The sequence below is a fragment of the Pseudophryne corroboree genome, chromosome 12 (genome assembly GCF_028390025.1).
Source record: "Pseudophryne corroboree isolate aPseCor3 chromosome 12, aPseCor3.hap2, whole genome shotgun sequence".
NCBI lineage: Eukaryota > Metazoa > Chordata > Amphibia > Anura > Myobatrachidae > Pseudophryne > Pseudophryne corroboree.
Window position 1 is genome coordinate 169,077,873 of NC_086455.1, and position 26,884 is coordinate 169,104,756.

Consider the following 26,884-nt stretch of genomic DNA (forward strand, 5'->3'; position numbering starts at 1 on the left):
CAGATAACATCCACTCGCTGCCCATGGCATATCTACCTACTAGGTCTGGTTATCATGTATGAACACTATTTAATTTCAGCCACTTTTGTCAACCTATTGCATTCCCTTTGTGAAAGATCAACATCTTCCAAGGACGTGAGTTCACAACACTTCCTCTATATAAGAATCGTACAAGTTGTTCCTATTGTTGAATTCACAATTTCATTCTCTGCTGTGCGCTATTAGCTTGGTGCCCAAACCTACAGTGAAAACAATCATTGCTTCAGATGATGTACGACTATTGATGGTATGCTTAGTGTTGGATTTCTGCTCCATATAGAAGCCAAGTCCAGTCAATCCATTAGGTTTTCAACCAAAGTCACACGTTGTGTGTTCTCAGTTCTTGCATTCTGTATCCTTTGGAACGCTCACTGTATCCAAGAAGAATCCCGTCTACCCCTCGGTTGTAGCTCAACGCGTTTTTCTTAAAGAATACAAACAAAGGCTTTGACTCAAAATCTTTGGTGAGTTTAATGATCGTTTTTTCACCATGCCAAACTTCATTTGCAGCTTTCGCCAATGTTCTGGAGAAGAATCCTTTTTGCAATGATCTGGTTATTGCTGCTTCAACACCGTATTTTTCTGCCAACAAGTCTTGTGTTAGTATGCAGGTGATCATTTCAGTTAGGGTTCTATTCTTCTTTGGCGCTTGGCGCCACTCATACTACACCCATGTGAGAACTAGCTACAGGTTAATCAAGAACACTAAATATCAATATGTATGGATGGTGTAATGGTCAGCATTACTGCCTCACGGCACTGAGGTCATGGGTACGATTCTCACCATGGCCCTGTGTGGAGTTTGTATGTTCTCCCCGTACATGCGTGGGTTTCCTCCGGGTACTCCGGTTTCCTCCCACAATCCAAAAATATGCATGTAGGTTAATTGACTTCCAACAAAATTAACCCTAGCATGAATGTGTGTGTACATGTGGTAGGGTATACAGATTGTAAGCTCCACTGGGGCAAGGACTGACGTGAATGGGCAATATTCTCCGTAAAGTGCTGCGGAATATGTGTGCGTTACTTTCTGCAACACATGAACAAAACTGTTGTTATAACCAAAGTAATTCTGTGTTCACCAGTAACCAACAATAAAGTAAAAAACGTTATCCTGCAATATATCATACAAGATAAATTAAAATATATCAGTGGTTATATGCACAGCCCAAGTCACTCAATATATAGCAACGTTTTGGAATGTTCAAGTAGCAATGTATATGGTCTCTGAATATTCGAGCAACGATTGTAATAAACATGTAACAAGCCCTAATAACTACGCTCTTGGCCTTTCAATGTCACTAAGAACCAATTAATCAATCGCTTGAAAGATGAAACACATCCATTGTAGCGAAGTTCCGCTGAAGTGAATGTACTGATGTTACAGGTAAGAGAAGTCGGTGGTCACAATAAGGATTGCTACTCGATTATTCTGGAACCACATCCATTGTTACATGAACATTCAGATACGTAACAGTATATCTATTGGATTACTTGTCATTTTATCTGCTGTGGAATGACTGCCCCCTAGTGTCCATTAGCGGCATGTTATTGTCACAACACACATTTCAAAGACAGGTTTCTGTAATCTTTATTGTACAATTCAGGGGGGGGGAGAGAGAAAAACATTCCAAACACAAAAAAGTCATATTTTGGCTAATACGATTCCCTGAAAAGTGATTAATGCAGTCTCATACTGTACTGACATCAAACAGAAGCAACATTCCTAACACCTCAAATAACAGAGGTGCTGTATGAATCGTGTTCCATCCAAATCAAACATAAGACGAGGATAAAAATACACGAGAAAAATCTGATCTTATGCTGTATGCAGACTTTTGCATCACCTCGTTCTCGAGCTGTGGTGGTACTACAAGTACCAGCACAACCAATCCAAGGACACGTTCAAAATAGGATTAAATACAACAGTACTTTCAAATTAGTTATCGCAAGTAATGTTACACGGCAAAAAATATACGCTTGTAACATTACGTTAGGATCATCTCCTCCTTAGGTTATTTGTTCAGTCCTACTATATTTAATTCCACACATTTAAACAAATTACTTGTGTGTAGCCTGGATCACAGCGCTGCGTGGAGCCCGGATCACAGCGCTGCGTGGAGCCCGGATCACAGCGCTGCGTGGAGCCCGGATCACAGCGCTGCGTGGAGCCCGGATCACAGCGCTGTAGCCTGTCCAGTGTTATCAAACAATAACGCTGGGGTACCCGTCACAGGAAACAAAATACAGAATACGCCCGCAGAACTTTTTTCCATCTTCTTAGAATAAGCACGTCACAAATCTAAACCAATATATTTTGTTATCGAGCACTGACCCTCATTAGGAACATCTGCTTTGTTAGAAATAAAATGGATGTTTATGAGAAAATTTGCAACTATCAAAGAACGGTAACATGAAACTGTTCAACGTCTAATTAAGGGGGTAATTCAGAGTTGATCGTAACTGCAAATTTGTTAGCAGTTGGGAAAAGCCATGTGCACTGCAGGGGGGGCAGATGTAACATGTGCAGAGAGTTAGATTTGGGTGGGTTATTTTGTTTCTGTGCAGGGTAAATACCGGCTGCTTTATTTGTACACTGCAATTTAGATTTCAGTTTGAACACACCCCACCCAAATCTAACTCTCTCTGCACATGTTACATCTGCCCCACCTGCACTGCACATGGCTTTGCCCATTAGCTAACACATTTGGTGCTATGATCAGGTCTGAATTACCCCCTAAATTCCTAGTATTTTTTTCCACCGCTGCAATGTAAACTTGTAGCTATAGCCTATGTACCATAACAGAATAAGAGGACCAAACAGTCTACATAAAATAAGACGTCGGGAAAGTTCATTGGTCCTTAAAAAAAAAATAATAATAAAAAAAATCCAGTATTAAAGTTGAATGTTACAGCTTCACACATTACGTAAGCTATCCTTCCCCTAAAACAATCTTTGGGTGCCTCTTCCGAATTTGGGGAGACAACGCATTGGCTGTCGAGCTCTGGACGTGTGTCGGCATGGCTGGAATTTATCAGAAGCCCACTGGATTAATCACACAGTAACACACGGATATACATGCGGAGGTGAGGTTAGAAGAGGAAGTTTTAAACAGATTTTTTTTTTTTTTATTAAAACCAAATTAGTAACAAGAACCGTGCAACATATTTACATTATTGTTTCATAATAAATCTCTCTGAGGTTTTCTCCTGTATCTTTACTGTAAATGATCCATAGACCAGCTGGAAAACCAAGACTAAGAAACGTCTGCATTAACTGCAGGAGAGCTGCTGCCGACAAAACAGGTTCCAGAGTGACATGACGTAGCGCGATATAACTCAAGCTCCGGTATAACATGGCTTCCTCCTGGTCAGCACATACGATTACACGCTAGCCGGCTCTATGAAACTTGAGCTTTTGCGGCTACTGGGGTTACCCTCTAGGAGCACTGGGAGGAAAAAATATATATATATACTTTGGGTTTGAACGTATAAACCCATTAAATGCAATTCTTTTTGGGAATACAGAATCCAGAACAATGGAATAAAAAATAAACAAAACAAAAAAGGGATACAAATTCACCAGTTTCCCAAAACAAAAAGTACATTATAAAAATATTTCTGCCGGGAGACAAAGAAAGTCACAATGCCGCTTGTCACGGGAGGTCTCCAAGGTACACAAAGGGGGGTCTTCCAGTTAACGCTGCTCACACTATAGCATACTGTGCATATAAAAGTTCTCTTATTTTAAAGAAGTCCTTACAGAGGCAGCCCTCTAAACCGATCCGTCCCGTCTCCGTCTGCAAACAAAGAGGTCATACGTTAGCAAACACGATGCATTACCTGCTTTGGCGTTCCTGAATACGTAGGAGCAAGCTACAGCTTCTGAATCTGAAACAGCGTCCACAACTCACCCTGCGGACAGCTACCACGTTGTTACAGACAAGGACGCCCCCGACAAACTCTGCCTGGATGCCCTCCCGCAGAAGGACTTGCTTGAAGTCAGACAATCTTGGCTCATTCATAAACACCGACTGATGTCCGAGAATCTGTCCAGCATATCAATGACAGCTTAGTCCCCGGTCACAGTAATCACCACGTTACTTACTTCTCAACAATGATGAAGAAAGGCATTCTACCATTTCAAATAATAAATCTGCCACTAAGCTACAGAGCTTTACTGCGCTGCGTATTTCTCAGATAAACCGTTACTATGGCAGCTCTCCGCAACTACCGGTGTCACAGAGAAACAGAGCCGTGTGCGCAGAATGGCTTCCGACAAATTAACGCTGTCAGGAGCGCAGGATTGGCTGAGGTCGTAGAATTGATCGGCAGATATATCTATGCACGGATCGGGCAGTGTGTTGAGCATACACACTGGCCGATGCGTCGGGGACTGACGTCATGAACTGGGCGGGCGTGCTTTAAATCACCACCGACCGTCGCAGCATGTATACGCCGACCGCCCGTACACACACAGCGAAGCGCCAATTTATCGGTAGATATATTGGCCGTCGGCTGTGTTGCGAGGCCGACGCGATACATCTGAACGACGGAGTTCACAGACGTATCGGCCGTACACACTGGCCGACGGACCCGCGATATATCGGCCGTTCAATAGAACGCCCGATATATCGACCAGTGTGTACGGGCCTTAAGACCTCATTTGAACTTTGTGAAAATTGCCTTTCTTACATAGGGGGTTGTTTTATCCAGCAGTGAAAAGAGTGGTAGAGGGGATCAGTGCAGAAATTGCCGTTAGCAACGATCAGCTTCCAGGTAGCATTAATCAAATATATTCTATAAAGTGTTAGATAAAGGCTTATTGGTTATGGGTCAGCTTCTCCGCTGGTCCAATCCTCCCCTCTTCACTGCTTAATACATCAATTCCATAGGGTATTAAATTCAGCTAAGAAAGGAAGGAGACTAAGGGGGACATTTACTAAGCAGTGATAAGAGCGGAGAAGTGAGCCAGTGGAGAAATTGCCCCATCAACCAATCAGCAGCTCTGTATAATTTTCTAGTATGCAAATTATAGATGTTAATTCAGTGCTGATTGGTTGATGGGGCAACGTCTTCACTGGCTCACTTCTCCGCTCTTATCACTGCTTAGTAAATGTCCCCCTAAGATTTCTACAATACGACTGATACAGCACGGACGCAAATTTAATGCAGCGGTGAGAGGTGTTTTGATGATAGCACTCTACAGGCTGTATGGGACATTTGTGTGCCTAACCATGAGGATCAGTAATTTCCTAATTGTGTGGGGGGGATGAAATATTTAATAATTGTTCTTTCATTGTTTTCTCACAACGTGAATTGCCTACACATTGTACTAGAGCCAGGATGACCCAGATGTGTAATTGCTCCCTCTGGTGGATGGATAACACAATAACAAATAAAATTGTGCACCTCATTGCTTGCCAATGGTTCGAGTGTAGGAATGACTTCGCTTTCTTCTGAAAACTCCTTGTCATCATCGCCGAACAGGCTTTTGATGACTTTTTGCTGAGCGATGGTGCTGGCGTCGACAGCTGGAGTGTCCACTTGCATTTCAGAGTCGTCTCCGTCGTCCTTCAATTCCCCTTCCTCCAGGATGACCCCTGTGTCCACCTTTGATACACGCATGTCCAACACTCCATCTATCCAAGCCAGCTCAGTGTCTTTAGCTTTGCAGAACTTCAGGGAACTGACGAGGGAGTCTTTCAATCTGACCTGTTCAGGTAGAGAAGTCACTGGAAATTATACAGCAGATCACCGGACGTTCTAAGTAAAAAGATTATATACAATGCAAAACAGTTTGGTCTTTGTTTCTAAAGCAGCACAGACAGTAATAGGGCACCACCTGCCCCATCGGCATATAAAACATTCTATTTTTAGCATTTAAATGGAACTGTAAAGGAAGAATAGAACCTTTAATTCTACAGAATTAGTACAACTTGTGTGTTTACCTGGTAAATGTGAGTTTCACTTGTTGCATCCACGGTCTCATGAAGTTTTGGGGTGTAAACTTTAATATCTTTGCCCCCAAAAGCCCTGCAGGCCTCTGCAAGATCCAGGCTGGCGTCAGGCGGCCCATGTACAATGATCAGCTGACGGGGCTTCATCTGGTTAATGATCTTCTTGATGGAATCTCCGTCTGACCGCCCCTCGTAGTCGATGTAAGTGACCCTTGCCCTGTAGATCACAGATTGAAGATTTGTATGTAGTTCTGCACGGTCTTACTTTAGAACTAGATAAACCTGGAGATAATTCTACAAAGCTCCAGATTAGTGTTAGTGGAGAAACCTCTTCTCCCCTTCACTGGGGACATTCAGTGCTCACTCACTTGATCTCCATTGGCTCCGTTACCGAAATACATTTAGTGGGAACATCAGATAAATCTTGGTCCATTGGTTCCTCCCCATTTGTCATGCCAGATTCCAACTTGTTCTTTTCCTCCTCTGTCGCTTGAAGCTCCGGCACCAGGAAGTCTTCAGGCCTTAACAAAAAGAAGTCATTGTATTATGTGCTTTTATCTATATATGCCTTAATGTTTTCATTTCTGTATTCTTGGCGGACCAATATAAAGAATTAGAAAAAAATAAATAAAAATTATTCAATGTCAACACAGGTCGAAAAATAATAACACTTAAGAAACCCGTACTTTATTATTTCACCATATTCATCCCATTTGACGCGCTCTTCTGGGGCCGGGAACATGGGATACGACTTTTTGGCCTGTTTGAAGAAACTTCCTTTTCTGTTGCCTTCGTTCTTCATCATCAGGTCATGTTTGGTCTTGTGGGATATGGGCTGGTCGATGTCTTCCTCCACATCACTCTCGTCACTGGAATCGATATCTGCCCTAGGAGAAGGGTGAGGGACAAGGGTCACAATCTAGTGACAAACAATCTGGAAACATAATTCAGACCCAGTACGTACTCTTTGGACTGTTCCAGTTTTTTTGCTGCCTCTTTTTTGAGTTTTTCTTTCTCCAGATATTCTTCAAGTTCCTTTCCTTCCAGTTTTACGCGTTTCCTAAGCTGGAAACAATACAAGGCTCATATCATCATAACTAGTCTGCAATTTGTTCTTGGTGACTTCGTCACTTTTCCGTGTGTCGTATCTCTGAGGTCAATAGATATTGTGACGCTTAACCACCATGCTTATGCCATAGAATCCGTACTTATCAGTATAGATATGCATGAACTAATGTACAAATAAGCCCATGCTGAAGCAGGAGAGTCTCTCCACACAGTTGTATCTTACCTCCATATCTATGACTCGCTCTGTGGGGTTATCAATTAGGTAGCGGGTGAGGGTTCCTGGGGTGGTCCTGTAGGTGAGTATGACAGAATTTTTGGGATCTTGACACCACTGGATGAAGAGCTCCCTGGAGAAACCACACTCCAGGTCAGGTTGGCTGGCCAGAACCACTTTTGGGCTGGGGACACGAGAGAGGTCAGCAAAACCATGGCACAAGGTGAGGTGACGGAACTGAAATGGGTTGTTCCTCTTGTCTTCGAAACATCTCATGAGCTTGTCGCTCATCCACTCCACCTGTAACATGAGCAGCCATTGCAAATGAAGGTAATTGGTCACAAATACCAAATAATATTGAACAATGGACTTCAGTAAAAGGGAAAATTGGATAGCACCTAGACACAGTGGATAAAACATTTTCTATGGGCTCAACCAATGTTCACTAAAAACTTGTTCCAACAATAAGACATGAGCCCTCAGTGAAGGCACAAGCTCTTTATGAAGTAGTAGACGCAGCTTCACAGCGTTTGTTCAGTCCACAAACTTTATGTTACATGGATCAATACAGAAAACTCCAAAAAGCTCATGCAGTAAGCACTGCACAATTTATTAGTTGCCCCAAGGAATTGAAATGTATTTTTATGTTGCCAGGTCAGTATGTGCAATGCGACAAAGCGTTACATAAGCCTGGTAATTTCACACAGGCATTACCTACAAATATATCACGAGTATTACACTTATTTCAGTAGTATTTCTGGGAGAAAGATGGAATAATTGCAGAGCCGATAAAGTAAACCGCTTGTTCATCTTTATTTCTACAGGTGAGTGGTCCTGCAGAGCTACAATATATAGTCAACGGAGTCTACGGATGACCCGTTACAGCACTTCTCCAGCTGAACCTAGAAAACATTTCTGGATAATAGAAACTCACCTGGGACTTCGAGAACTCTACCACGTTGTAGCTGACGTTATTTAGCAGGGCCAAGGAGTACACCCCAAGCCCAGCATCTTTGGTTCTCCAAATCTGGTCAAGGAGCTGGGCTAGCTCCAACACCCTCCCAGCAGTGTCCACAGCGATTAACACATTCCCGTCACCACGCAGGGTCTCCAGGACATTGGCTGCAGAGCATACACAAGGTTATATGTATGCAGTACGAGTTGTATTGTGTACACAACTTGGGCACACAATCACCATGTACAACAGAAACTTCAAACTCTTCAAAGATGTCCCCTTTCAATTTATTTGGCATATTTAGGGCCTTGTAGACACAGGCAACATCAGAGATTGCTAAACCTTGAATTCGTCCTGGCATTCACAATGCGCTCAAAGCACAACTGCAGCACACTAAGTTGTGTTAAAATGCATACCTGCAACGTATGGGCACATTATGTCATGTTGTGTACAAGGCAAGTAGCAATTGTACAGACAGAAGAAATGTATACATACTCAGCAGTTGCTCGTCTCTCTGTTTTCTCCTGGGCTGCAGGTATGTAGCATTAAAGCAATCTGTGATGAGTAAGGAAGGTCGGCTGATCATCTCCAAAGAACAGCCATTTAAATGTCTGAAACAGAAACAAAACCACTGTGATATCATCTACATAACAAGGAAACAGCTAGAGCAAAATCGTAAAGCAGCTTCTTTCTCACTCTCGGGTTAGGGCTCCACTTACATTTCCCGCTTGTGATTGAAATCCACTGCGTAAACAATCTCCTCCTCTCCGTCCTTTACGATTTTCCATATGGTACCTCCAATCATGTGACCAGCCGGTAACGGAGTGATGGACAAGCCATGACCTTTCCCTGTAAGAAACAGCATTTACAAATGATGTTGAACGTTTTTGTTTTTTTTACCAGATGCAGCTTTAAAAGTTTTTAAAAGTCAAAAAGTTAAAGAGGGTTTTTCCGCCATGACATAAATAGTCTATTGCAAGAGTTACAAAATACAGTTCTGGCTCCTTTCTGTGTTTTTCAGCAATATATTTATGCCATAAGAATACTAGGATACAAGACAACTGTACTGTGGTTTCTGCATTGCACACAATTGTACCCAGAGAGCAGCGTCACATCTCAGGCGACCAAATTATCGGCTCTGCCCGATAGGACATAAATGTCTGAAAAACATGCAAGCTGGCTAGAAAGAAGCATTATAATAAGAATTTACTTACCGATAATTCTATTTCTCGGAGTCCGTAGTGGATGCTGGGGTTCCTGAAAGGACCATGGGGGATAGCGGCTCCGCAGGAGACAGGGCACAAAAAGTAAAGCTTTAGGATCAGGTGGTGTGCACTGGCTCCTCCCCCTATGACCCTCCTCCAAGCCTCAGTTAGGTACTGTGCCCGGACGAGCGTACACAATAAGGAAGGATTTATGAATCCCGGGTAAGACTCATACCAGCCACACCAATCACACTGTACAACCTGTGATCTGAACCCAGTTAACAGTATGATAACAGCGGAGCCTCTGAAAAGATGGCTCACAACAATAATAACCCGATTTTTGTAACTATGTACAAGTAATGCAGATAATCCGCACTTGGGATGGGCGCCCAGCATCCACTACGGACTCCGAGAAATAGAATTATCGGTAAGTAAATTCTTATTTTCTCTATCGTCCTAGTGGATGCTGGGGTTCCTGAAAGGACCATGGGGATTATACCAAAGCTCCCAAACGGGCGGGAGAGTGCGGATGACTCTGCAGTACCGAATGAGAGAACTCCAGGTCCTCCTTAGCCAGGGTATCAAATTTGTAGGATTTTACAAACGTGTTTGCCCCTGACTAAATAGCCGCTCGGCAAAGTTGTAAAGCCGAGACCCCTCGGGCAGCCGCCCAAGATGAGCCCACCTTCCTTGTGGAATGGGCATTTACATATTTTGGCTGTGGCAGGCCTGCCACAGAATGTGCAAGCTGAATTGTATTACACATCCAACTAGCAAAAGTCTGCTTAAAAGCAAGAGCACCGAGTTTGTTGGGTGCATACAGGATAACAGCAAGTCAGTTTTCCTGACTCCAGCCGTCCTGGAACCTATATTTTCAGGGCCCTGACCACATCTAGCAACTTGGAGTCCTCCAAGTCCCTAGTAGGCGCAAGACACCACAATAAGCTGGTTCAGGTGAAACACTGACACCACCTTAGGGAGAGAACTGGGGACGAGTCCGCAGCTCTGCCCTGTCCGAATGGACAAACAGATATGGGCTTTTTTGAGAAAAAACCCACCAATTTGACACTCGCCTGGTCCAGGCCAGGGCCAAGAGCATGGTCACTTTTCATGTGAGATGCTTCAAATCCACAGATTTGACTGGTTTTAAACCAATGTGTTTTGAGGAATCCCAGAACTACGTTGAGATCCCACAGTGCCACTGGAGGCACAAAAGGGGGTTGTATATGCAATACTCCCTTGACAAACTTCTGGACTTCAGGAACTGAAGCCACTTCTTTCTGGAAGAAAAATCAACAGGGCCGAAATTTGAACCTTAATGGACCCAAATTTGAGGCCCATAGACACTCCTGTTTGCAAGAAATGCAGGAATCGACCGAGTTGAAATTTCTTCGTGGGGCCTTCCTGGCCTCACACCACGCAACATATTTTCGCCACATGTGGTGATAATGTTGTGCGGTCACCTCCTTTCTGGCTTTGACCAGGGTAGGAATGACCTCTTCCTGAATGCCTTTTCCCTTAGGATCCGGCGTTCCACCGCCATGCCGTCAAACGCAGCTGCGGTAAGTCTTGGAACAGACATGGTACTTGCTGAAACAAGTCCCTTCTTAGCGGCAGAGGCCATAAGTCCTCTGTGAGCATCTCTTGAAGTTCCGGGTACCAAGTCCTTCTTGGCCAATCCGGAGCCATGAGTATAGTTCTTACTCCTCTACGTCTTATAATTCTCAGTACCTTAGGTATGAAAAGCAGAGGATGGAACACATACACCGACTGGTACACCCACGGTGTTACCACAACGTCCACAGCTATTGCCTGAGGGTCTCTTAACCTGGCGCAATACCTGTCCCGTTTTTTGTTCAGACGGGACGCCATCATGTCCACCTTTGGTAATTCCCAACGGTTTACAATTATGTGGAAAACTTCCCCATGAAGTTCCCACTCTGCCGGGTGGAGGTCGTGCCTACTGAGGAAGTCTGCTTCTCAGTTTCCATTCCCGGAATGAAACACTGCTGACAGTGCTATCACATGATTTTCCGCCCAGCGAAAAGTCCTTGCAGTTTTTGCCACTGCCCTCCTGCTTCTTGTGCCGCCCTGTCTATTTACGTGGGCGACTGCCGTGATGTTTTATCCCACTGGATCAATACCGGCTGACCTTGAAGCAGAGGTCTTGCTAAGCTTAGAGCATTATAAATTTACCCTTAGCTATATTTATGTGGAGAAAAATCTCCAGACTTGATCACACTCCCTGGAAATTTTTTCCTTGTGTGACTGCTCCCCAGCCTCTCGGGCTGGCCTCCGTGGTCACCAACATCCAAAACTGAATGCCGAATCTGCGGCCCTCTAGAAGATGAGCACTCTGTAACCACCACAGGAGAGACACCCTTGTCCTTGGATATAGGGTTATCCGCTGATGCATCTGAAGATGCGATCCGGACCATTTGTCCAGCAGATCCCACTGAAAAGTTCTTGCATGAAATCTGCCGACTGGAATTGCTTCGAAGGAAGTCACCATTTTTTTTTACCATGGCCCTTGTGCAATGATGCACTGATTTTAGGAGGTTCCTGACTAGCTCGGATAACTCCCTGGCTTTCTCATCCGGGAGAAACACCTTTTTCTGGACTGTGTCCAGAATCATCCCTAGGCACAGCAGACGTGTCGTCAGGATCAGCTGCGATTTTGGAATATTTAGAATCCACCCCTGCTGTTGTAACAGTATCCGAGATAGTGCTACTCCGACCTCCAACTGTTCCCTGGACTTTGCCCTTATCAGGAGATCGTCCAAGTAAGGGATAATTAAGACGCCTTTTCTTCGAAGAAGAACCATCATTTCGGCCATTACCTTGGTAAAGACCCGGGGTGCCGTAGACAATCCAAACGGCAGCGTCTGAAACTGATAGTGACAGTTCTGTACCACGAACCTGAGGTACCCTTAGTGATAAGGGCAAATTTGGGACATGGAGGTAAGCATCCCTGATGTCTCGGGACACCAGATAGTCCCCTTCTTCCCGGTTCGTTATCACTGCTCTGAGTGACTCCATCTTGATTTGAACCTTTGTAAGTGTTCAAATTTTTTTAGATTTAGAATAGGTCTCACCTAGCCTTCTGGCTTCAGTAACACAATATAGTGTGGAATAATACCCCTTTTCTTGTTGTAGGAGGGGTAATTTAATTATCACCTGCTGGGAATACAGCTCGTGAATTTTTTTTTTTTTTTTTCATACTGCCTCCTTGTCGGAGGGAGACCTTGGTAAAGCAGCCTTCAGGAGCCTGCGCAGGGGAAACGTCTCGACATTCCAATCTGTACCCCTGGGATACTACTTGTAGGATCCAGGGGTCCTGTACGGCTCCAGCGTCATGCTGAGAGCTTGTCAGAAGGGTTGGAACGCTTCTGTTCCTGGGAATGGGCTGCCTGCTGCAGTCTTCTTCCCTTTCCTCTATCCCTGGGCAGATATGACTCTTATAGGGACGAAAGGACTGAAGCTGAAAAGACGGTGTCTTTTTCTGCAGAGATGTGACTTAGGGTAAAAACGGTGGATTTTCCAGCAGTTGCCGTGGCCACCAGGTCCGATGGACCGACCCCAAATAACTCCTCTTCCTTTATACGGCAATACACCTTTGTGCCGTTTGGAATCTGCATCACCTGACCACTGTCGTGTCCATAAACATCTTCTGGCAGATATGGACATCGCACTTACTCTTGATGCCAGAGTGCAAATATCCCTCTGTGCATCTCGCATATATAGAAATACATCCTTTAAATGCTCTATAGTCAATAAAATACTGTCCCTGTCAAGGGTATCAATATTTTTAGTCAGGGAATCCGACCAAGCCACCCCAGCTCTGCACATCCAGGTTGAGGCGATCGCTGGTCGCAGTATAACACCAGTATGTGTGTATATACTTTTTATGATATTTTTCCAGCCTCCTGTCAGCTGGCTCCTTGAGGACGGCCCTATCTATAGACGGTACCGCCACTTGTTCTGATAAGCGTGTGAGCGCCTTATCCACCCTAAGGGGTGTTTCCCAACGCGCCCTAACTTCTGGCGGGAAAGGGTATACCGCCCATATTTTCTATCGGGGGGAACCAACGCATCATCACACACTTCATTTAATTTATCTGATTCAGGAAAAACTACGGTAGTTTTTTCACATCCCACATAATACCCTCTTTTGTGGTACTTGTAGTATCAGAAATATGTAACACCTCCTTCATTGCCCTTAACGTGTGGCCCTAATAAGGAATACGTTTGTTTATTCACCGTCGACACTGGATTCAGTGTCCCTGTCTGTGTCTGTGTCGACCGACTAAAGTAAACGGGCGTTTTAAAACCCCTGACGGTGTTTTTGAGACGTCTGGACCGGTACTAATTGTTTGTCGGCCGTCTCATGTCGTCAACCGACCTTGGCGCGTGTTGACATTATCACGTAATTCCCTAAATAAGCCATCCATTCCGGTGTCGACTCCCTAGAGAGTGACATCACCATTACAGGCAATTGCTCCGCCTCCTCACCAACATCGTCCTCATACATGTCGACACACACGTACCGACACACAGCACACACACAGGGAATGCTCTGATAGAGGACAGGACCCACTAGCCCTTTGGAGAGACAGAGGGAGAGTTTGCCAGCACACACCAAAAACGCTATAATTATATAGGGACAACCTTATATAAGTGTTTTCCCTTATAGCATCTTTTTTATATATTTCTAACGCCAAATTAGTGCCCCCCCTCTCTGTTTTAACCCTGTTTCTGTAGTGCAGTGCAGGGGAGAGCCTGGGAGCCTTCCCTCCAGCCTTTCTGTGAGGGAAAATGGCGCTGTGTGCTGAGGAGATAGGCCCCGCCCCTTTTTCGGCGGCCTCGTCTCCCGCTCTTAACGGATTCTGGCAGGGGTTAAATATCTCCATATAGCCCCCGGAGGCTATATGTGAGGTATTTTTAGCCAAAAAAGGTTTTCATTTGCCTCCCAGGGCGCCCCCCTCCCAGCGCCCTGCACCCTCAGTGACTGCCGTGTGAAGTGTGCTGAGAGGAAAATGGCGCACAGCTGCAGTGCTGTGCGCTACCTTAAGAAGACTGAGGAGTCTTCTGCCGCCGATTCTGGACCTCTTCTCGTTTCAGCATCTGCAAGGGGGCCGGCGGCGAGGCTCCGGTGACCATCCAGGCTGTACCTGTGATCGTCCCTCTGGAGCTAATGTCCAGTAGCCAAGAAGCCAATCCATCCTGCACGCAGGTGAGTTCACTTCTTCTCCCCTAAGTCCCTCGTTGCAGTGATCCTGTTGCCAGCAGGACTCACTGTAAAATAAAAAACCTAAGCTAAACTTTTCTAAGCAGCTCTTTAGGAGAGCCACCTAGATTGCACCCTTCTCGGCCGGGCACAAAAATCTAACTGAGGCTTGGAGGAGGGTCATAGGGGGAGGAGCCAGTGCACACCACCTGATCCTAAAGCTTTACTTTTTGTGCCCTGTCTCCTGCGGAGCCGCTATCCCCCATGGTCCTTTCAGGAACCCCAGCATCCACTAGGACGATAGAGAAAATGTAATATATAATAAAGGTTTCAGGAGACCATATTAAATAACTGAAGACATCTATATGTAAGATAATGCCTGAAAGGTTTACATACATGCTAGCAAGCTGAAGGCCGGCTATAATTCTCTACAGTGCTGTAGCAGGGCGTCTCTACGTCAGAACAATCCATGCGCGTGAGGTCACGACAACACGTAAGTACTAGGAGGGAGGACACTGCACCTTTCTATGCATCTCCAGGCACTCCGCAAGGTGGAGGAGAGTGGCGGTGTGCCTCTCTCCAGGGTGCCATCGGAGGGGCGACCCTTGGCCTTGTGCTGCGGCAGTGGTCGTGCACCCCTCGTTACAGCCTTGGTTCTCTGATTAGAACGCAATGTTTGCTTTCAGTCTGACTGGCTGCTGAATTACAGAACCCCTTTACTGTGAACCATTTTCTACAGACGCCTCCTAGAGTCAGACACACTATTATCTCCAATATTTTTAGTTGTGACTAGTTTATGGAATGTTAGTTTGCATTGCATTCATAGCGTTAAAGTAATGTTATAATCAAGGTTATGTATATTCTATAGATATTGGATGACGTAACTCTGTTTGGAATTTATAAAAATGTACTGTGTTTTACTTTTAAGGGTTTTAATCTATGTTTTTATATATTTTGGCAAAGGGACAATGGTGGGAAATGTTATGCAATGAGCAGTCACAAAATGGAGAATTATTAACTACAAGTTTTGATTTTACGGAAAATAGAACATCTCTGCGACATTGCGCTTTTTATTGTTGTTGTTATAAATGTGGTTTCTCTGACCACAGTAAATGCCCTTTAAGTGGACAAAATCAAATTTAACAACATCACCAAAATAAACAATGCCCTGATGCCGCTACTTCCTTAAAATAGACAACATGCACCAAATAAATCTTACAAGAACACTTTTCCATGAAACGGACAAATGTTTACACTTCTGAGGGTGTTTCCAGAAAACCAGTATAAATGTCTATGTGACTCTAGTAGACTCACTCTGAATGAAGACAATTTTAGATGTAACCTCATACATCCAGCCTCAATACGCCACACAGAGGGAGATGCCTGGCGTGAGTGAGCCGCTAGGTTCCGTGCAACTCTGCTAGCGCTGGGCGTCTTTTTTTTTTTTTTTTGCAGAAAACGCGTTTTCTTCACAACACGATGTGACTTGGGCGCACTGTGAGACTGTGCGGAGTAATTTGACATACGACACTTGTATACTGTGTGTGACCGAGTCAGTATACGGAGTTCAATGGAACTTGTATTGGAAAAATAGCCACAAACCGCTACATTGTAGCACTTTGTATATAAAATTAAATAAGTTGCGTCTCCTGGTGCAACCTAGCAGCATCACATTGCGACTAAGATGCATTTTCGGCAAAAAAGACGTCAGACGCTTGCAGAGTCTCACGGATATGGCGCACCAAGATGGGCTATTTTGCGTGACTGTAGCAAGTATGAGGACACCAATAATAAGCTATTTCACAAATAACAAATATATAACACACACACACCATTCGAAGAAATAGAGAACACCTAACAAAATATTTGAAGGTACCTTTCAAATGTACAATTTGGGAGAATTTCAGCTGCTGTATTTTATCAAATGCAGAATCCACATCATCCAGTGTGTATAAGTTGAAATCCTCTGTATTGTGCCTAGACTGAAACAAGAAATGTTTTGTGAGTTTCCCCCCCCCTGCAGCAGAAATGAGAGAGACAGTGGGAAACGTGCAAAGATAATACAGACCTGATACAAATCATACATGAACATCTGCCCCATCTTGTACACCGGGATAGTGGCGTAAATCGCACAGTTTAATCCCATCTTCCCCACGGCATAGGGGAGAGCTCCCAGGTGCAGGGGATCGGGGTGTGAGAGGAGGACAGCATCTATCTGATTCACATATCTAGGGATGCATGAAAGGTAAATTAGAATAAAGAAGGTTTTCCACTTATACACTACTACATTATTAAACATGTCCCTGAACAAACAGCATGTAACTAAACGTATATACATTTCCTGTTTGTTACGCCAAAAATGCATCTGAGTGAAGACCATCAATCAGTCCGGGCAGCTATGAATATTCAGGAGTATTAATGCGATAGACAGCAGCTTACATACTGGCAGGAACATGCTTAACGGTGTGTTCCTAGGAAACATCCCGCTGCCACCTTAAAGTAAACTGGTGGAATGATCACTTGAGGAGATTAGTGTCACAGGAACGTCTGCCCACACTAACAACCAAGTTAAATAAAGATCTAAGTCTTAAAGGGGAATTACACTACAAACGTCAAGTTTACTTTATCCTTTCCAATAATTGTACGCAGATGGGATGGAATCGCTCCCCAGTGAATAACATCATTCGCCGAGTTACATATAGCCGAGACCTCTACCGTTCTCCTTTGGCATTGCTTGGTACTTTCCACAGCAGGGGAGACGAGACCCTGGTTCCAGCAGCACCAAAGGTGGACGCAGAGTTCAACGCTTTACGTAAGTTCACCAGGCTAAACACAGTCAGTGGAAGGGGTCGCAGGGTGCAGCGAGTTGTTGGCTAATCTGTGGAGGGCCGCCATAGTATAGGGGGAGGGGATTCATAATACGTGGATTTTGAAAGTTGTGAACGCCTTTGTATGGCACAGAGGAAGCAGTTTCATCATGAAGAATGATGTGTACTGTAGTTATGCTTTTATTTACATTTTGTTATATTTTTTCTTAACTTACATTAAATGTTAAAAAAATAAAATCCTATTGCCTTGGAACAAGGACCTGAAGTTTCTCTTCCTTGTCTGCAAGAGTGTATAGATTACCGACTCCGATACTTATTCATCGCTCATCACTACCCACTCAATGTCCAGGAGGCATTTAATATGCCGGCTCTCGGGATCCCGGCGCTCACCATACCATACTGACAACTATTCTCCCTCTTGCACATTTGGGTGAAAGACTGGACCCTGAAGCAACATATTGAAGGGGAGGAAAAAGCCATCGTTCACGCTGAAACATCTCCAAAGCCACTGGGAAACACATCATGGCCGAAAAGGAAGATTGGCTATCACTTCCAGTTTCTCTTTTGTGATCTCAGGTCAGAGAGGGGAAGGAGGAGGAGATGGCAGTTTCTCTTTTGTGATCTCAGGTCAGAGAGGGGAAGAGGAGGAGATTGAATCATATACCATCTGGGTGCCCGTTCTTGTTATACCTGTCTCTACCAATCTTAGAAGGGAGCAATCCATTGTAGGAGCTGCCATGGAATACTGACGAGTAATCATCACTTCACCCATCAGGCTATTCTTAAAGTGTCATGGGTTTATTGTTGTCTTAATATATTTCACCATCAGCTTTAAAGCTATCTAGCATACACTGTAAAAATAAGAATTTACTTACCGATAATTCTATTTCTCGTAGTCCGTAGTGGATGCTGGGGACTCCGTAAGGACCATGGGGAATAGCGGCTCCGCAGGAGTCTGGGCACAAAAGTAAAGCTTTAGGACTACCTGGTGTGCACTGGCTCCTCCCCCTATGACCCTCCTCCAAGCCTCAGTTAGGATACTGTGCCCGGACGAGCGTACACAATAAGGAAGGATTTTGAATCCCGGGTAAGACTCATACCAGCCACACCAATCACACCGTATAACTTGTGATCTAAACCCAGTTAACAGCATGATAACAGAGGAGCCTCTAGAAAAGATGGCTCACTACAGCAATAACCCGATTTTTGGTAACAATAACTATGTACCAGTATTGCAGACAATCCGCACTTGGGATGGGCGCCCAGCATCCACTACGGACTACGAGAAATAGAATTATCGGTAAGTAAATTCTTATTTTCTCTGACGTCCTAGTGGATGCTGGGGACTCCGTAAGGACCATGGGGATTATACCAAAGCTCCCAAACGGGCGGGAGAGTGCGGATGACTCTGCAGCACCAAATGAGAGAACTCCAGGTCCTCCTCAGCCAGGGTATCAAATTTGTAGAATTTTACAAACGTATTTGCTCCTGACCAAGTAGCTGCTCGGCAAAGTTGTAAAGCCGAGACCCCTCGGGCAGCCGCCCAAGATGAGCCCACCTCCCTTGTGGAGTGGGCATTTACAGATTTTTGGCTGTGGCAGGCCTGCCACAGAATGTGCAAGCTGAATTGTACTACAAATCCAACGAGCAATAGTCTGCTAAGAAGCAGGAGCACCCAGCTTGTTGGGTGCATACAGGATAAACAGCGAGTCAGATTTTCTGACTCCAGCCGTCCTGGAAACATATATTTTCAGGGCCCTGACAACGTCAAGCAACTTGGAGTCCTCCCAGTCCCTAGTAGCCGCAGGCACCACCATAGGTTGGTTCAGGTGAAACGCTGAAACCACCTTAGGGAGAAACTGAGGACAAGTCCTCAATTCCGCCCTGTCCGAATGGAAAATCAGATAAGGGCTTTTACAGGATAAAGCCGCCAATTCTGACACGCGCCTGGCCCAGGCCAGGGCCAACAGCATGACCACCTTCCATGTGAGATATTTTAACTCCACAGATTTAAGTGGTTCAACCCAATGTGACTTTTGGAACCCAAAAACTACATTGAGATCCCAAGGTGCCACTGGAGGCACAAAAGGAGGCTGTATATGCAGTACCCCTTTTACAAACGTCTGAACTTCAGGGACTGAAGCTAGTTCTTTTTGGAAGAAAATTGACAGGGCCGAAATTTGAACCTTAATGGACCCCAATTTCAGGCCCATAGACACTCCTGTTTGCAGGAAATGTAGGAATCGACCCAGTTGAAATTCCTCCGTCGGGCCTTACTGGCCTCGCACCATGCAACATATTTTCACCAAATGCGGTGATAATGTTTTGCGGTTACATCCTTCCTGGCTTTGATCAGGATAGGGATGACTTCATCCGGAATGCCTTTTTCCTTCAGGATCCGGCGTTCAACCGCCATGCCGTCAAACGCAGCCGCGGTAAGTCTTGGAACAGACAGGGTCCTTGCTGGAGCAGGTCCCTTCTTAGAGGTAGAGGCCACGGATCCTCCGTGAGCATCTCTTGAAGTTCCGGTTACCAAGTCCTTATTGGCCAATCCGGAGCCACGAATATAGTGCTTACTCCTCTCCATCTTATAATTCTCAGTACCTTGTGTATGAGAGGCAGAGGATGGAACACATACACTGACCGGTACACCCACGGTGTTACCAGAGCGTCTGCTGAGGAAGTCTGCTTCCCAGTTGTCCATTCCCGGAATGAACACTGCTGACAGTGCTATCACATGATTTTCCGCCCAGCGAAGAATCCTTGCAGCTTCTGCCATTGCCCTCCTGCTTCTTGTGCCACCCTGTCTGTTTACGTGGGTGACTGCCGTGATGTTGTCCGACTGGATCAACACCGGCTGACCTTGAAGCAGAGGTCTTGCTAAGCTTAGAGCATTGTAAATGGCCCTTAGCTTCAGGATATTTATGTGAAGTGATGTCTCCAGGCTTGACCATAAGCCCTGGAAATTCCTTCCCTGTGTGACTGCTCCCCAGCCTCGCAGGCTGGCATCCGTGGTCACCAGGACCCAGTCCTGAATGCCGAATCTGCGGCCCTCTAGAAGATGAGCACTCTGCAACCACCACAGGAGGGACACCCTTGTCCTTGGTGACAGGGTTATCCGCTGATGCATCTGAAGATGCGACCCGGACCATTTGTCCAGCAGGTCCCACTGGAAAGTTCTTGCGTGGAATCTGCCGAATGGGATTGCTTCGTAGGAAGCCACCATTTTTCCCAGAACCCTTGTGCATTGATGTACTGAGACTTGGCTCGGTTTTAGGAGGTTCCTGACTAGCTCGGATAACTCCCTGGCTTTCTCCTCCGGGAGAAACACCTTTTTCTGGACTGTGTCCAGGATCATCCCTAGGAACAGAAGACGAGTCGTCGGAACCAGCTGCGATTTTGGAATATTGAGAATCCAACCGTGCTGCCGCAACACTACCTGAGATAGTGCTACACCGACCTCCAACTGTTCTCTGGATCTTACCCTTATCAGGAGATCGTCCAAGTAAGGGATAACTAAAACTCCCTTCCTTCGAAGGAGTATCATCATTTCGGCCGTTACCTTGGTAAAGACCCGGGGTGCCGTGGACCATCCAAACGGCAGCGTCTGAAACTGATAGTGACAGTTCTGTACCACAAACCTGAGGTACCCTTGGTGAGAAAGGTAAATTGGGACATGAAGGTAAGCATCCTTGATGTCCCGAGACATCATGTAGTCCCCTTCTTCCAGGTTCGCAATCACTGCTCTGAGTGACTCCATCTTGAATTTGAACCTCCGTATGTAAGTGTTCAAAGATTTTAGATTTAGAATCGGTCTCACCGAGCCGTCCGGCTTCGGTACCACAACAGTGTGGAATAATACCCCGTTCCCTGTTGCAGGAGGGGTACCTTGATTATCACCTGCTGGGAATACAGCTTGTGAATGGCTTCCAAAACTGCCTCCCTGTCAGAGGGAGACGTCGGTAAAGCCGACTTTAGGAAAACGGCGAGGGGGAGACGTCTCGAATTCCAATTTGTACCCCTGAGATATCACCTGAAGGATCCAGGGGTCTACTTGCGAGTGAGCCACTGCGCGCTGAAATTCATTGAGACGGGCCCCCACCGTGCCTGAGTCTGCTTGTAAAGCCCCAGCGTCATGCTGAGGGCTTGGCAGAGGCGGGAGAGGGCTTCTGTTCCTGGGAACTGGCTGATTTCTGCAGCCTTTTTCCTCTCCCTCTGTCACGGGGCAGAAATGAGGAACCTTTTGCCCGCTTGCCCTTCTGGGAACGAAAGGACTGCGCCTGATAATACGGCGTCTTCTTATGTTGAGAGGCGACCTGGGGTACAAACGTGGATTTCCCAGCTGTTGCCGTGGCCACCAGGTCTGAAAGACCGACCCCAAATAACTCCTCCCCTTTATAAGGCAATACTTCCAAATGCCGTTTGGAATCCGCATCACCTGACCACTGTCGTGTCCATAACCCTCTTCTGGCAGAAATGGACAACGCACTTACACTTGATGCCAGTCGGCAAATATTCCGCTGTGCATCACGCATATATAGAAATGCATCTTTTAAATGCTCTATAGGCAATAATATACTGTCCCTATCTAGGGTATCAATATTTTCAGTCAGGGAATCCGACTACGCCAACCCAGCACTGCACATCCAGGCTGAGGCGATTGCTGGTCGCAGTATAACACCAGTATGTGTGTAAATACATTTTAGGATACCCTCCTGCTTTCTATCAGCAGGATCCTTAAGGGCGGCCATCTCAGGAGAGGGTAGAGCCCTTGTTCTTACAAGCGTGTGAGCGCTTTACCCACCCTAGGGGGTGTTTCCCAACGCACCCTAACCTCTGGCGGGAAAGGATATAATGCCAATAACATTTTAGAAATTATCAGTTGTTATCGGGGGAAACCCACGCATCATCACACACCTCATTTAATTTCTCAGATTCAGGAAAACTACAGGTAGTTTTTCCTCACCGAACATAATACCCCTTTTTGGTGGTACTCGTATTATCAGAAATGTGTAAAACATTTTTCATTGCCTCAATCATGTAACGTGTGGCCCTACTGGAAGTCACATTTGTCTCTTCACCGTCGACACTGGAGTCAGTATCCGTGTCGGCGTCTGTATCTGCCATCTGAGGTAACGGGCGCTTTAGAGCCCCTGACAGCCTATGAGATGTCTGGACAGGCACAAGCTGAGTAGCCGGCTGTCTCATGTCAACCACTGTCTTTTATACAGAGCTGACACTGTCACGTAATTCCTTCCAACAGTTCATCCACTCAGGTGTCGACCCCCTAGGGGGTGACATCACTATTACAGGCAATTTGCTCCGTCTCCACATCATTTTCCTCCTCATACATGTCGACACAAACATACCGACACACAGCACACACACAGGGAATGCTCTGATAGAGGACAGGACCCCACTAGCCCTTTGGGGAGACAGCGGGAGTGTTTGCCAGCACACACAAGAGCGCTATATATATACAGGGATAACCTTATATAAAAGTGTTTTTCCCCTTATAGCTGCTGTATTTTTAATACTGCGCCTAATTAGTGCCCCTCTCTTTTTTAACCCTTTCTGTAGTGTAGTGACTGCAGGGGAGAGCCAGGGAGCTTCCCTCCAACGGAGCTGTGAGGGAAAATGGCGCCAGTGTGCTGAGGAGATAGGCTCCGCCCCCTTCTCGGCGGCCTTATCTCCCGTTTTTCTGTGTATTCTGGCAGGGGTTAAAATTCATACATATAGCCCTGGGGGCTATATGTGATGTATTTTCGCCAGCCAAGGTGTTTTTATTGCTGCTCAGGGCGCCCCCCCCTAGCGCCCTGCACCCTCAGTGACCGAAGTGTGAAGTGTGCTGAGGAGCAATGGCGCACAGCTGCAGTGCTGTGCGGTACCTTGGTGAAGACAGGATGTCTTCTGCCGCCGATTTTCCGGACCTCTTCTTGCTTCTGGCTCTGTAAGGGGGCCGGCGGCGCGGCTCTGGGACCGGACTCCATGGCTGGGCCTGTGTTCGATCCCTCTGGAGCTAATGGTGTCCAGTAGCCTAAGAAGCCCAATCCACTCTGCACGCAGGTGAGTTCGCTTCTTCTCCCCTTAGTCCCTCGATGCAGTGAGCCTGTTGCCAGCAGGTCTCACTGAAAATAAAAAACCTAAAACTAAACTTTTCACTAAGCAGCTCAGGAGAGCCACCTAGTGTGCACCCTTCTCGTTCGGGCACAAAAATCTAACTGAGGCTTGGAGGAGGGTCATAGGGGGAGGAGCCAATGCACACCAGGTAGTCCTAAAGCTTTACTTTTGTGCCCAGACTCCTGCGGAGCCGCTATTCCCCATGGTCCTTACGGAATCCCCAGCATCCACTAGGACGTCAGAGAAAATGCTTTAATTAGCATTCGTATTGCGCCGGCATTAAGCCATTAACATTACGCTATCCACGTAGTAAATGGCGACAGCGTAGGGATAGCCATCGACCTTCGATGATTCTAATTCATAGAAGGTTTATGGTCGATTTGAATGATTTGCCATCGATGGGGAGAACCACCCAATGGTTCTAATTTGTTTTTCTAAAGAGTGCCGGACACAGAGCATAGCCCCACCCCCTGACATCCACAAAGCCCCACCCCCAGGTTTTAATTGGCCCATAGCCCAGACAGTGAAAGTACAGGGATGACCACTCTTTCATGAAACCATTGATGGTCATCCTTAGCAGTGGTTCTCAACTGCGGTCCTCAAGTACCCCACAACAGTTCATGTTTTCCAGGTCTCCTCACAGGACTGCAAGTGAAATAATTTGCTCCACCTGTGCACCTGCTAGGTGACCTGGAAAACATGAACTGTTGGGGGTACTTGAGGACCATGGTTGAGAACCACTGATCTATAGTATTGTATGCAGCTATCGATGGACACCTGCCATATCACCATCAACGGTAAGCACACCGATGGCCATCGCTATGACAGTGTGACCTTCATCAGCTCAGTCCCACTTTAAAGCCTGTAATGAAAGTTATTTATTCATAACAAAACACAGCACGACGCGCAAGGCAGGCGGAGGCTCGTACTTTTTAATGGATTCAATTATATCCATGGAGAAATTCTCATCCCATCCACAATCCAAGAGAAAGCGGAACTCATCCACCTGCAGCAGGTAACAGAGAGCGGACTCCTCCTGCGCTCCGGACAGCGTGGTCAGCTTAATGATGGACGTCATCCTCACAAGTCCTGCAAATCAATTATTAATCAATAAGTATCCTGAGAGCTTAGAAAGCGTCCAATAGCAGCATCAATGCTGGGAGTACGCCCACAGGACTCCGGAATAACGGGGACAATGCAGTTAGCGCCTACCCATGCTCTCAGGGCTAGATTGCACAGTGTCGCTGCTTCCCTACAGCCCCTTTTATTGTATTCTGTCACTGCATGTGCAAAGGTTACAGCAGCCACCCATCCTTATCCCTACAGCACTGCGCTGAGAGTACCCACCTGACTCTATACCCCTGCACTCATAGTGCCCACCTGTCCCTACACCCCTGCACTCATAGTACCCACCTGCCCCTGCACTCATAGTACCCACCTGCGCCTACACCCATAGTACCTACCTGCCCCTACACCCCTGCTCTCATTGTACCTACCTGCCCCCACACCCCTGCTCTCATTGTACCTACCTGCCCCCACACCTCTGCTCTCATTGTACCTACCTGCCCCCACACCCCTGCGCTCATAATACCTACCTGACCCACACCTCTGCGCTCATAGTACCTACCTGACCCCACATCCCTGCGCTCATAGTACCTACCTGACACTACACCACTGCGCTCATAGTACCTACCTGACTCTACACCCCTGCGCTCATAGTACCTACCTGACCCTACACCTCTGCGCTTAGTAGCTACCTGACCCTACACCCCTACGCTCATAGTACCTACCTGACCCTACACCCCTGCGCTCATAGTACCTACCTGCCCCCACACCCCTGCTCTCATAGTACCTACCTGCCCCCACACCCCTGCTCTCATTGTACTTACCTGCCCCCACACCCCTGCTTTCATTGTACCTACCTGACCCTACACCTCTGCGCTCATAGTACCTACCTGCCCCCACACCCCTGCTCTCATTGTACTTACCTGCCCCCACACCCCTGCTTTCATTGTACCTACCTGCCCCCACACCCCTGCTCTCATTGTACCTACCTGACCCTACACCTCTGCGCTCATAGTACCTACCTGCCCCCACACCCCTGCTCTCATTGTACCTACCTGACCCTACACCTCTGCGCTCATAGTACCTACCTGCCCCCACACCCCTGCTCTCATTGTACCTACCTGACCCTACACCTCTGCGCTCATAGTACCTACCTGACCCTACACCTCTGCGCTCATAGTACCTACCTGACCCTACACCTCTGCGCTCATTGTACCTACCTGCCCCCACACCCCTGCTCTCATTGTACTTACCTGCCCCCACACCCCTGCTCTCATTGTACCTACCTGACCCTACATCTCTGCGCTCATAGTACCTACCTGCCCCCACACCCCTGCTCTCATTGTACTTACCTGCCCCCACACCCCTGCTTTCATTGTACCTACCTGCCCCCACACCCCTGCTCTCATTGTACCTACCTGACCCTACACCTCTGCGCTCATAGTACCTACCTGCCCCCACACCCCTGCTCTCATTGTACCTACCTGACCCTACACCTCTGCGCTCATAGTACCTACCTGCCCCCACACCCCTGCTCTCATTGTACCTACCTGACCCTACACCTCTGCGCTCATAGTACCTACCTGCCCCCACACCCCTGCTCTCATTGTACTTACCTGCCCCCACACCCCTGCTCTCATTGTACCTACCTGACCCTACACCTCTGCGCTCATAGTACCTACCTGACCCTACACCTCTGCGCTCATAGTACCTACCTGACCCTACACCTCTGCGCTCATAGTACCTACCTGCCCCCACACCCCTGCTCTCATTGTACCTACCTGACCCTACACCTCTGCGCTCATAGTACCTACCTGCCCCCACACCCCTGCTCTCATTGTACCTACCTGACCCTACACCTCTGCGCTCATAGTACCTTCCTGCCCCCACACCCCTGCTCTCATTGTACTTACCTGCCCCCACACCCCTGCTCTCATTGTACCTACCTGACCCTACACCTCTGCGCTCACAGTACCCTCCTAACCCCTACACCCCTCACATGGCTGAACCGAGCCTATACCATTGTACCTGTGGCGCCCACCTGCCTTATATCATCAGCCAGAGAGACGCGGAGACTATCCCCGGGCACGGAGCGCCCTCACCCCATGTACCGGCTAACAGCGCTCTCTGCGGCCCAACTGCCCGGCTCCCGCCTGCGCACTACCCTCACCGCCGCACTGCGCATGCCCGGAACCTGGCTCAG

The 26,884-nt window shown here is 46.7% G+C and overlaps 1 protein-coding gene across 3 annotated transcripts; it reads right to left on the minus strand.

The window, feature by feature from the left end:
• Positions 1–1,605: 1,605 nt before the first annotated feature.
• CPSF2 (cleavage and polyadenylation specific factor 2) lies at positions 1,606–26,845 on the minus strand. Of its 3 annotated transcripts, none has more exons than XM_063948476.1 (15): positions 26,727–26,845; positions 24,546–24,705; positions 16,737–16,896; positions 16,545–16,650; positions 8,956–9,085; positions 8,732–8,847; positions 8,216–8,403; positions 7,291–7,581; positions 6,964–7,064; positions 6,686–6,886; positions 6,368–6,520; positions 5,991–6,216; positions 5,452–5,754; positions 3,954–4,088; positions 1,606–3,839 (listed from the first exon to the last, which is right to left on the minus strand). In XM_063948476.1, the coding sequence occupies exons 2-15, from the start codon at positions 24,692–24,694 to the stop codon at positions 3,747–3,749; spliced, it is 2,352 nt and encodes a 783-aa protein (XP_063804546.1). In that variant the 5' UTR covers positions 24,695–24,705; positions 26,727–26,845; the 3' UTR covers positions 1,606–3,746. The 3 variants fall into 3 exon arrangements, with proteins under 3 accessions (XP_063804546.1, XP_063804547.1, XP_063804548.1); XM_063948477.1 differs by having other exon boundaries at positions 26,723–26,845; XM_063948478.1 differs by having other exon boundaries at positions 26,710–26,845.
• Between the last annotated feature and the right edge of the window lie 39 nt (positions 26,846–26,884).